The sequence below is a fragment of the Cupressus sempervirens genome, chromosome 10 (genome assembly GCF_028749045.1).
Source record: "Cupressus sempervirens isolate cs-2001-9-10 chromosome 10, ASM2874904v1, whole genome shotgun sequence".
Classification (NCBI taxonomy): domain Eukaryota; kingdom Viridiplantae; phylum Streptophyta; class Pinopsida; order Cupressales; family Cupressaceae; genus Cupressus; species Cupressus sempervirens.
Genome location: NC_143127.1, coordinates 362,462,930 through 362,476,291, shown reverse-complemented (window position 1 = coordinate 362,476,291; position 13,362 = coordinate 362,462,930). Strand labels below are relative to the sequence as shown.

Below are 13,362 nucleotides of genomic sequence, written 5' to 3'. Positions count from 1 at the left end.
TTTATAGGTCTTGTGAGACATTTCAGACCTTAACTTTGATATCATTGTGCAGTTTGCAACCAAACCTATTTCATGAATATCACAAAAAGATGAATATTGAAGCTTTCACATAAGAGAATGACTGACCATAGGGAAAAACTGTGTAATGATTTCTCAAATTAAGGTTTTGGAAACATGAACGTTTGTTAAGAATTATGTGATTTGCCATGTTGATTCAAAATGCTTTAGGCACTAAAAATTTAAGAGGAACTCTCTCATCACAAAAGTTCTACATATTTTTATTGCATCTTTCAATCTTTTATTAAAATAATGAAATATGCAGGCCATTTAACATTAAAGTGGAGAATTGTAGTATATTTAAAGCAATGGACTGCCAGGGTCCTTTTATATCCATGATCCACTCAAAATTTAGCAGGATGCTCAGTAAGAATGCATGTATATCCACACATCATTATTATGGTTGACAGATTAATCTAAAATACAGAAAAAAGCAATTGCTGTTTTTATTTTATGCCGACTATCATATTTAGAAAGAGAAGAAAGCGTAATATATAAATAAAGAAATCGTTTAATGTTGCCAATTTCACTCAAATTTTTGATGAATACCATATGTTAAATCACATTACCATTACAACTTTAAGTGTTCAAAACTGTAAGTTAAGTGAGCACAGATGTCTTAATAATATCAGATTTCCACAATCCATTACTAATGATGATTTTGCTTCTGGATTTGATTGTGTATGTTTTTTTATCATCAACTTTTCCGATCACACTCTGTGATCCATCATCAGGATGAGAGAAGGATGTAAGATGATTTTGCTTCTAGATTTGATTGTGTATGTTTTTTTATCATCAACGTTTCGGATCACACTCCGTGATCTTACATCCTTCGCTCATCCTGATGATGGATCACAGAGTGTGATCTGAAACGTTGATGATAAAAAAAATACACAATCAAATCCAGAAGCAAAATCATCACAGATGTCTCCCCTAATTTGTTAATTGCCGATTTAGCTCTGCTCAGAAAGTTCTAAAAAGTTTGTTTCCAGAGTGAGAAGTTGAGAATATGAACTAAAAATTTAAAACCAAGTATTTATAAGAAATAGGACAAGTTCTGTAAGGAAAAACTTGTAAAAAATGTGGTTTGTTCAATGTACTCTGTTTTGGGATAAGATGTAATCTTTTGCTGGTTCTTCCACTGATAAACACAATTCTGAGCAAATAGTGTCCTTCTGGTTCAAACCAGCTTAGCTTCAAGCATGGGCCACAATAAATATTAGGTTATTCCTTGGTTTTTCTACCATGATGAATTCTTTACATATGTGAATAAAATAGTGAGACTATTTATACGAAGATGAATTTCATGCTATTTATCAAACAATTACTTTGTTTAATACTCTTCATTTGAATATTTTATTTTGTTTGATTTTTATTTTCTGATTTATGGTTATAGTAACACGATCATTCTGATCTTCGTTGCAGGTTAAACTTTGGGATCCTAATCTTCGTGGATCAGAACTTAGAGCAACATTAACAGGCCATACCAGGTTCTAGATTATGCTTTGTATGATTAAAAACTTTTTTTATTTTCAAGGGATGGACAAAGAGATTAAATATGTACTTGTGCAATAGTATACAGGCTGGTCATACATTTCATTGGTTGTCGGCTTGTAGAAACAAGTTTTAGTGTTTTGGGGAGGTTAGAGGTTCTCGTGGGTGGCTTGCTTGATCAGTAGTCGGCTTTAGAGTCCAATTTTTGTGGTCACTCAAACAATCATGCTAGATTTATGTGGGTCCATGTTTGTTAGGTGGTATCATGCCTTGGGGATGTTTTCATGGTCGTTTGCTACTTTTCATCAGCCTCCTGTCTTTACCCTATAGTCAATGAGCCAGAGGGGGTCCTTTCATGAGCCTGTTCGATAACATCAATAGTTTTCTTGCTTTGGAGGACATTATTGTTGTTGGCGATGCCAATGTGCACACTAGGGTTTTGCAGGCTCCCCTCCATGATCCGGTTTTGGATCCAATTTGTATCTCTTTGTCAGATCTAGTCCTACTTGGCTTTCAGAGGTCCTTGAATGACTCTTTAGCTCATCTTACAAGGTATGACTGCCACTTGCTTCAAATGTGCGAGTCTTCACACTTGGTGATCCTGAATGACCTTCTCAACCTCTCTTCTTCCAGTTTTTTCACTTGTTGACCTCATTGCGGCCGTGTGAGTGTGCTGGACAACACCATATCCTGTTCCTCTGATTCCCTGTGCCATGTGCTTCACTATCATCCATCTTCCACTCCTTGAACCATGTCTTCAGCCTCACCATTTAGGCGTCCCCTTTGCCCACTCTGCCCCTAGCCATCCCTACTACCCCACCTTCCTTTGCCCTTCTCCACCTTCTCACATCTCCCTTTGTTTTGATAATGGTGACCAAGACCTTTGTATTATGCACCTTATGCGACTCCTTCCCTTGGATTGATTTTCCTCCCTTGAGTGTATCTCCTCTTGGTTTGATTGCCTTTCTACATCTATTTTGGAGGTCACCCTCCTATCTTTCCCCCACTGCACCACCTGCTAGACCCCTCCTGCTTTCGTAATAACCCTTGCCCTCTGTACCAGCAGTACTACAATGATTGTTAATCCTTGCATTGTAAATTGCGCACGACCTCCACCATCGACCTATCTTCTTTTGAGCTGCTAGTATACTCTTCTCATCGCTTCCTCTGCTACATGAAGCACACCTTCATTTTGCATTGCAATGGGTCTATTTGGACCTCACAACTTCAGTCCCCCTAGTTGTTCTAGTGCACCCTTTTTCATCAAATGTCATCTCTTTCCCATGCCTTGGGTCACAACTCACTGATCTACCACAACTCCACCTATTATGATATTCCTCGTCAACTTTTTGTCATTGTCACCCCTCGTCCCCACTGCCGCCTTCTTACCTTCCCCAACTTCAACAATGCAATTGCGTCTAGGAATAGTAGCAGGGTAGTGAATGAGGATGGGTTCTAGAGAAAACTCCTCAAGAATAACATTACGGTTTTGGGCTCATTCCTCATAGATTAGTTCAACAAGGAGGTTTGCACTAGGTTTTCTCCCTATTGGTCACATTACATCATCCATCAGATTCATAAGGCTTGGGCATATTTCAGATCTCAACAACTACAAGACCATTATGGTGGGGTGCACTATCTTTAAACTATATCCTATAGTCTTACACAATATTCTTTCATGGGAGCTTGATCAAAGACATATTTAGGCTAGAGGGTAGGCGGGTTTTTGGTCGGATTTTCAGACCATGGACTGCATTTTGACTCTTAGGTATATTGTTGAGGAGACACATCATCACTCCTGGAAGGTGTATTTGCTTCTTTGTGGGCTTTCGCAAGGTGTTTGACTCAGTCCCTAGGTTAGACCTCTTTTAGAGGCTGCGTGCTATTGGTATTGTAAAGATTCTCTTGATGGTCATGATAAGAGTTTAGGAGATGGTGGTTGGTTGATCAGGACCCCTTCGAGTATGTCAAATTTCTTTCATAGCACCATTGGGGTGAAGTACGGCTACCCTTTGTCTCCCACATTGTTTGGGCTATACATGTTGGAGGAGTATCTTCAAGCACATTCCCTCCCTAGGGATGACTACTCCTTACACCATGTTATGATTTATATCTTGCTCTTTGTGGATGGTGTGGTATTCATAGCCTCCTCTCAAGAGGAGTTGCAAAAACTCCTTGATGGCCTCGCTTCTTTTTGTGATTCATGTTAGCTGACAGTGAATCTAACTAAGACTAAGGTGATGATCTTGTCTCAAGAACTCTCACTTCCACTTCTTATTCTAGGGTGTAGAGATTGACATTGCTTCTTCATGTGCATATCTAGGAGTCAAGTTCTCTAGGCCATGCTTCAACATGAGACTGACAATTCAACCTTATTTAAAAAAGAGTTATGTCTCTTTGGCCCTTGTTTAGAGACAATATTTGAGACGTTCCTTGTAGGACACCACGTCCAAGATGACTCTTTTGGACATTTTGAGTGGAGCAACTGTGCTTTATGTGTTTGCTGTTTAGCGACCATTAGTATTAGAGTCAGACCGGACACCAGTGGAGCGGGTCTAGATTCTTTGACTTTGGTGCAATGTCAAATGCAAACAATCTTCTTCACACGATATTGGTCTCACTAAGTTTGGGGCCCAACCTTTCAAACTTGTCTCTATCTTCAATTTGGTTTGGATCTTACACAGGCTACAATGCTTCACGAATTCCTTTGTGGGATGCCAAAAGTACTCTTACCTGGCCTACTATCTATTGCACACTCTCATTCTATTGAATGAGCTCGCTATTGTTTCGCTAAGCCTCGACTTTTCTTGGTTCGATGGGGATCAATATTGATTGTGTTGCCACTTTCCAATATTTCTTAGATACGCTCTCATCCTTTTCCACCTCGACAAGAGCTGAACATAAATATTAGGATGGACATCTACGAATTGTACATTCTCACTAGGTTAAGTCTCCCTTGGGGGCTTTGCCCAAGTACGACATACTGTGGAGAACACTTTATCAAGTTTTAGGACAAGATCATTGTTCGTACCTTGTACTTGTCTCATGGCCAATCTCATGCATCCTGCATTCAGATCAACTGCCCTTTGGATAGGAAGGATATAATTTGCTAGCTATGTGACATGGGGTTGGCTGAGACAAAGACACTTCATTTTTCATTGGCCCATCTACTTTAAGTTTAGAGGGAGATTCTACTACTTGTTTTGGGAGATTTAGTCTCTTCCTTCCCTTTTTTCAGATATACAGATCGAAGGTGCCTTGCGCTCTTATCTTCAAGAGATACAAAGGCTTTGAGACCTCACCTTGCAATGGTTGTTCCCCTTGAGACTGCAGTCCAACAAGGTCATCACTTCATTCTTTATAGTGGTTCCCCCTCTCGGGATACCAAGTAGCTGCTTAGTCCTTCCTTTTGGTCTCCCATGGGTGCGAGACCTTGCAAATCCTTAAATCAGCAGCAGCCTTCTTCTAGTGCCCCGAGGGGCCCACTTAGGCGTATTGGGATTTCTTTCTCTAGTCCATTTTTTATGGACTTTTTTCCAGTTGCTTGGATCAACTAGCTGGATTGTATTGGTTTGGTGGTTTCTTCTTACTCCTGCTCTGGTTGTTTTGTTCCATCTCTTACCCTTGACACCATTTGGTCCTGTTGTATATTGTGTTATTGCTTGGTTTGAGCAATCCTATGTACCCTTTTTTTGGTCTTTTGTTGGGCATTAATAAATTTTCCATATCTTATCTCATTGAGTACCCATTATGAAATATCATTGCCAAGACACTTACTCACCCTGGTTTTGGCTGAGTTTTAGTATTATTTTTATTTGTTGAGTTGCGTAGTCTGATTAAAATTTTGACCTGACAAGAGTTTCCAAGCTATGAATTTTAGAACTATGAACAGTCTAACAATAAAAGATGATTTTGTTTTTGTTAACTTCTAGTTAGATTGTTATATATTGCTGATATTATTACCTGCTCAAATCATGTAGAAAAGCAGTATATTAGCAAGAGAATGTATTTCCAATCTTTGGAGGCACATTTTCTTTCTATTGCAGATACACTTTTGTTTGTATGAATTAGGAATGATTATAATTAAGGCTTCAATCAATGCAACCTGCAAACTGCCAATCAGAGTAATAATGTTGACTTAAATTTTCTTGTGTATTGCAGAGCAATCCGAGCAATCAGCTCTGACAAAACCCGAGTTGTTTCAGGATCTGATGATCAGAATGTGTTTGTGTGGGACAAACATACTTCACGACTCTTGGAGGAACTCAAGGGTCATGATGCTCAGGTGTCAAGCTGTTTCATTTTGATTTCTTTTACTGTGGAAAAGCTAAACAACAATTTTAGGAATGTTACAGAAATTCAGGCAGAAATGCGTAGAGTGTGTTCAAGCTTTCTTGAGTAGTTATTTCTATGATCTTAGTATGAACAAAAACATCACAAAATCAAAATTATCTTATTAATAGGTACACCTGGGATCACCAGTATGTTTGTGTCAAGTCAGGATTGTTGAGAAGAGAAATCTTTAATATTGACTTAGTGACCAAATTTGCCATTAGTATAGCTATTTTCCCTTTAAATGTTCCAACTACTGCATACTCCTGAGGCAATTACCACTATTAACAACTGTTCAGGCTGGAGTCTACTTGTTGATATAGATACAAGCAAATTATCAGTTGCATTATCCACATAATACACTTAAGAATCATTTAATGTTTATGCATTCAGTTGAAGACATTTAAGATATTCCCTGAAAAAGCTTTAAATAATATGGAGGATGAACTAAACAGAATTAAACTACCTCTTGCAAGTGAACCTTTCAATTAGATGCAAAAATTACAAAATTGTCAAATGATAGTGCAAGTTATTGACAACAATGGGATTTTCTGCTTTTATAGGGTGACAAATTTGGTGCATTGAAGGACAAAGAGTTAAGTGAATGGTGACCTTGTCCTTGCAGTTGCACCAAATAGAACCACCTAAAAGTTCAGAAACTATTCAGACCTAGAAACTAAGAGGAAGCAGCGGTGTTGAATATGTTTTTTGCACTAAACTTGGAATAATGCATGCACAAACATAATTAATCATACATTTATATAAAAGAATACACAAAGATAGGATGCCACGACGAGGATTTACTTGGGGAAAATCCTTTCTAGAGAAACATCTCATGCTCCAAAGTAACACCTGTTGTATTATTTATGAACTAAGAAGTTACAATACAAGTCTTAGATTATTCTTTTATATCATTATGACCAACTTTCAGAATTAACAATTTTAGAGCATATAGTACTTGTGAATCAATCATACCATCTATAATTAGCTCCAATACAATAACTTAAAGTAGAGAAGATCAATACATGAAATTGTTAGTGGTAAACCACAAACCATGGGTCAGAACTTAAATAACCCAAATATGGTGTCCAAATGTGTAGCCCAAATTTCCATACTTTGCTCAATGATGCCAACATGTTGATAATAGAAGGTGCTCTTACATTAATTGCTCAATAATTATGTTATAATACATCCAATCAAGTGGGCCCTAGATTTCAGCTCCATAGAATTGTAACACTTCAAAAAGCTGGTTAAGGTTCCTAATCAACAATGTAACTTCTCCACCATCAAGCTCTTACACCACAAGCTTTGTCAAAGATATGCTTACACATCCTTCATGATGTGATATTCTCAATATTACCAAATCACCCAGAAACTAGTTTGATTTTGAGCATGGAACGTTACAGAATTACAATTTGCATGGACTTGGGCAAGGTTCAGAATTTTTGTACCTAAGTCATTTGGGATCATTAACAGTTGAAGTTAGTGAAATATGTAGGAAAAACAGCTCATCTATAGAATCATGTTTGGAGATGCTAAATAACATTCTTTATTATTGGCAATATATCCCTAAATGTTATTTTAATTCAAATGGAAATATGCGATCATTTTTTATGGCACTTATTTTGAAAAATGTAAAATGAATCTAAACTATAAATCAAGTTGTTTCTTCTTTGCTTAGTATGATCTTGGTGATGCCCTGTGGTGCTTACATGTAAAGTTTAATGTGTACATACCTCCTTCAGCTAATACTGTGAGGATTCATTAGGCCTCATCACTTTTGTGTAGAGAACTTGCTTATGCGTCGGAAAAGGAGGAGATTGACTGTTCGAATAAGTTGTTCAAGGTACAAATATAGTCACACATCACCCATATGGAGTTTTGCTGGCTAAAATTTTTGTATGTCACTGACTACAACTTACAAAATTGTGACTGTAGGCAACATTTCATGAGATTTCTCTCCTCTGAGCAATAGGAGAGGCTCCCTTATTATCGTAGGTGGCTTCAACGTGAACTTAACTGAAATTACAAAAAACATGGTTCTCTTAATCAATTCCTCTTTCTTTAGGATTGATTTGCATACAACTCTAACTTTCCAACTTAACAAAAAGTGCCTTATTGCTACGATAATATTGGTAACCTTGGAATTGACATAAGAACAACACCAAGGGCAACAGTTTACTTTTTGTATTTTGTGAAACAAAAATAGGAACCCAAAGTCTCCTGCATTTGTCTTGAATAAGGATTCAAATAGAATAAACAGTAAGACACAAAGTCTCTTGTTGGATACTCTCAAATTTAATAAAAATGCTTACAACTAAGGCCCAAAGTATTCAGCTCTAAGTAATTGCACCCACTACTGTCTATTACAATTTGTTGTCTGTAGCACAAAGTCTTCAAAAGTTTGAATTGGCTTTCAATGCAATAGACAGCTCAAAGTCTGCACTATTAAATTCAAATCCCTCTTAATCAAAGCTCCAAAACTCATAATCAATATCTACAAAATTTCGTCACATAACAGCTTGAATGAACACAATGTTTGAAAGCAAGTTGCCTCTTGTATTGATAGCAATTTAGATTTACATCCAAGCACAAAGTCTTAGAGTACACAAATAAAAAGGGAGAATTCTCTTGCCTTGTGAAAAGTTGATTATTTCCAATGAGCTCCCTCCTTTATGTAGGAAAATAGGAGAGAGAACGATGGAGGATAAAGAGGAAATCTTCAACAACCTTGGCTTATCTCTAACTAATTATTTTGACTTTATTCAAAGTTGCACGCCTAATGCAATTGCAACTTGCCTATATGAGCTGGTTGTATAGGGGCATGTTATCTTGTACTAACAACATAGATGCTCTTTACATGTAACTTTCTTACTGCTATTCTACTTAAAGCATATGAGAATCTGATTTGAAGTATTCACATGGTATCAACTAGCTCTCTAAACTTCTGCAAGGACTTGCATACAACTGCAACATCTAGTTCATTGGTGCATTGCAAGATCATTGTAACCTTTTTGAGTATGCTTGCTGCTCCAAATATCTCTTTGTTACAAATCTCCATTTAATTTTGCAGATTCTTCAATGAATACTTCTAGCCTGAAAATGTATCCAACACACTGATGTTGAAGTCATCCACTTAAAGTTGTAAGTAGGTGGCCTCTGTGAGTTCTATGAGAACATCTTCTTGATGCTTGAGTTCATTAGCTTCAGTGATGATTTTGCATGATAAGCCTCTGAATGCTTCTCTAATCATGCTTTCTTGGTTAGTTATCTTGGCTATTGCTGCCTTTGCATCTTTTACAAGTCCTTGTAGAACTTGCTCTTTGTTGGTCATGACATGTGTGTAATCATGGTACATTTCAATAGATGTGATGACTTCGTACTCACATAAGATGTCCAAATCAATCTCCATCATGTTGTTCCAGGCACCAAGATTCCTATCCAGCAACTCGAGTTGATTGTAATGTCCCCTTTTTCATGAGTGATGGAGTTTAGAGGAATTAGCCTCTTCTTGATCCTCGTAGGCTAATAGAGCTTGATTAGAGGGTCGTTTGGTAGATACCTAGTTGATTGGTTGGCTCGTTTCATGATTCGGTCTACATATGGAGGTGTTCTAATGAATTCTTGATATTTTTCTATTTTTAGAAACCTCATGTTATAAAGTAATGTTATGTTTGCACTTTATGTTATGAATAATTATTTTATTATAAAGTGCAAAACAATAAAATAATAAAATAATATTCCTTCTAGAAGGTGACTTGGGAAAGTTTTAGGAGGAGGCCGACCTATTGAGGAAAAAGAATAAATAGGCATCGAGGGCTCATTGTCTATCATGCAGATTTGTTGTTGTTGATGTCGATGTTTGTTGATGTGCATTGTGGAGCCTAGGGTTTCTGCAGTAGTCACAATTGGCCATTGAGAACGAAAACTCTTAATTGGTACGCAATTTTGAGGGTGTGAAATATCACTTGAATTATTGCAGCTGGGAGAAAGTTACTTCAGACTTTCTATTTGAGCTTCATGGTAAAAACTTTGTGGCCCTTGGCCAAGTTTTTGTATAATTTGAATTGAAGGATTGTTGAAGGCATTTTTGGTGCTCCAAGTCTTCATTGATTTTTTATCAGTTTATATTGAGGTCTGATATCTTACTTCAGACATTGTTATCAGCATACGGGAGGTATGGGTTTGCATAGGGAAGCGTCATTTTGCATCGATTTTGGTATAGGATTGGAGCGCTGACTTTGGAGGATCATCTCAATCTTTTTGGCATTGATTATTTAAAGGGAGAGGTTTGATTTCAATTGAGGAATTCTGAAGCTAAATCTGAAGTAAAACAGGAATGCCATTGGAGACACATTTTAATTCATTGCAGCTCATCTACACATCGATTTCTCTTGGAGATTGGAGCACTTCATTTCTTAGTTCTTGCTGATTGTGTTTGGAGCTTTGGAGGCTTGAAAAACATTGAGAATTCTTTTATCTCTCCATTCTTATCAGAACAGGGGCGGCTGTTTCAGAAAATTATTTGAGCATCATAAGGTCTTCATCTCCCAAGGTATTGCTTGCCTGTTCATTGGGGACTCAAGGCGCCACCAAGCTACAGGTTCTTTTGGATATTTCATGCATTTTTCATATCATTTAGATGCATATTAGAAGGTATGGCTGTAGGTGAAAGTTTGTATCAGATTTAAGCAATATTCTTGCGGACGTAAGCCAAGAGTCTTGGCATCTTTTCATTGTCATCATTATAGGAAAGATAGCATTTCAAATTAAGTGTCATCCTTTGAGAGTTATATATTATTGTAATGATCATTTGAATATTGTATGAGGATGTATGCCAATTGTATGACGAAAAGTCACTTGGCTGTAGGTGGTTAGTTTGATGTTAGAATTCATTATTATGCATAGAAGGTATATAAAAGACTTGCATAAGCATCCTAGGTGTTTGATAGAATCATTTAGAAGCGAACTTAAAGCAATACTTGCAATCACAAGTGCTGGAGGAAACTGAAATTTATAACAGTCATAGATCCCTTGAATGCCAACTGTTTGACATAATGTCAACTGGCTGAAGATGAATAATTTGCATATAGAAAGCATTGAAGTGAATAAAAAGGAAGTTGTAAATGCATCTAAGTGATTGTTTATGCATACTAGAGTTGTTGTCAAGCATTCGAAGCGTTCATTAGTCAATTCTCAAATAACATATCAGTCTGATCACACAAACCAGCAAGCTGGGAGGTTGCAAGTGAATTGTTTGACGATATTCCTTGAGTTCTGTATCAGTACTTTGAGATCAGATTGTAGCAGGGACATTACATTGATGATTGAGTGACTTGAATGTCACTCAATCTTTTAGTTGTCTCTTTCCCTTTTGTTGGTGTAACTTCTCTTGACATTGCCAAATGGTGTGCTTGTGCAACTATCACATGAAAGTTTCAGAGTGTATGAACATCATGTGAGGGGTCCATGGAAAGCTTTCGATGTAAAAACACAGATTTTAGGCAAGGTATGGATAGGGAGAATGGATGAAATGATTGAGGACAATGAAGGAACAAATTGGTCAAGCTCATAATGGCTCAAAAATGGCATAATAGCCAAAAATGGTTTTCTTGGAGTCGATTACATATGTGAACAATGAACTTTAAAATATGCAAGTGAGGAGTGAAGTGTAATGAAATGAAAACACAACATGCTTAAATAGGTGTAAGTCATACTATGTATCTGGCAAGCATGTGGGAAATTCTTCTTCAACCATAGGGCAGCCATATGGAGGTTCATGGAATGCATATTGGTGGCACTTGCACTTGCATTCTCATGAGGAGAAAAGAGAGATTTCCTTCCATCATAGAATGAGAGTTTGTCCCCGACTGCATATGCAAGTGAATGAGACCTTGCATATGCAACTTGAAGAAGAAGACGAAAGAAAAAGAAGTGACAACATCTATACAAAAGCATGCAAATCTGAAAATAGAAATGAGACTTCCATACACAACACAACAAATATATACAACAAAAACCTTATGAAAAGTAACAAGGAATCACACCCTTTTATCAAGAGGCAAGAGAAGAAGTTGTTTTAAACACTTGTGAAAAACCTAAAAATGCAATCAAAGAGATTTCTTGCATATTGAAAGATTCCAAGACGAAGATATAAATGGATTTAGAATCTTGACTCAATCCTAGCAAGAGATGAGTCAAAATACATAGCTTGCCAAGTGTACGAAGTTAAAGCAAAAAATTGCATCATTTTAGCAACCGTTTTCACCAAGCAATTGCAACATGCAAAGAATTTGGAAAATGACGTCCAAAGCATATCAAGTGATTTAGAAGACTTGAAAGCAAGCTAGGAAGGATAGGAAATTCTTTCAAACTTATCTTGATCCAAACAATTCCTGTTTTAATGGTGCAAATTGCTCAAAACGAGGGCTTTTTTGAGAAACAATGTGCCCTAGATGGGTTGAGAAATGAAGAAAACACTTAACAAACTCCCTTTTTGAGTAGCCCAATGTGTTCATTGGATGATTTTAGTGAAACAATGACGCATAGATCATAAAAAATGATTGAGAAATGCTCAAGATATGAGCATTTGAAGGCAGGAAAACCTATTTTTGGAGAAAAATGCCCCACAAAGTCAAGTTTTGAGAGCCAAAAACTTGAGTTTTTGGGCTAACAATCACCTCTTTTGGGTGTTTGATCAAAAAGTCTCATATTGTGAAGCAAAAAAACACATTTTGGCTGCATTTGCATGTGAAAAATGTGCCCAAAAACCCTCCAAATGCAGGCTACAAGTTAAAAACATGATTTTTTTATGCAAATGCATATATTATAATGTGTGCAATGTGCTCTAATATCACCATTTTTTTTTATAAGGTTTTATAAGTCACTTAAACACACTTTTGGAAAGCAAATACACATTGTAAAAATCATGCAATTGCTCAAAAAATTGCCACCATAAGCTTGTAGTTAATAACTTAGTGCAAAATGCACTTTTGGGGACCATTTACATGTTTTTGAAAGACATGCAATTGGGCAAAAAATTGCCATTTTACCTTGGTGGGGTTTTAAAAGATGAAAACACATTTTAAAATGCATATAGTTGGGCCAAAAAATGCCACTTTGGCTTAGGCTAAGTGAAATGGGTTTTTAAATATTACATACACATGTCATTGGGTCCAAAATCGCCACCTAGTGCATTTACATGTTATTAAAACATGTATTTTAACTTTAAAAGTCCATTTAGTGACAATTTTAAAAGATGCATATGTAATGGGTTAGAAAAACCCCATTTAAATGCAGTAATATAATAAAATTAAACTTATACATGCAACAACATATGTAAATGAGTTAGATTTTCCCACTTACATTAATTATATAACATTAAAATATGTAAAAACATATGAAAAACTCACTTAACACATTAAAATGTGTTATTGCTTTCAAAAAGTCCGTTTAAATTAATGTTGGGACTTATTTTTT

General features: G+C 36.6%; 1 protein-coding gene across 2 annotated transcripts in view; it reads left to right on the top strand.

Moving 5' to 3' along the window:
- The window catches only part of SCD1 (stomatal cytokinesis defective / SCD1 protein (SCD1)), a 329,677-nt gene that overhangs the window by 239,452 nt on the left and 76,863 nt on the right, over positions 1-13,362 (top strand). For both annotated transcript variants that reach the window (XM_089807297.1, XM_089807298.1), the window contains exons 24-25: positions 1,483-1,547; positions 5,713-5,836. In XM_089807297.1, coding sequence (XP_089663423.1) covers positions 1,483-1,547; positions 5,713-5,836 — 189 coding nt within the window. The remainder of the gene's footprint in view (positions 1-1,482; positions 1,548-5,712; positions 5,837-13,362) is intronic.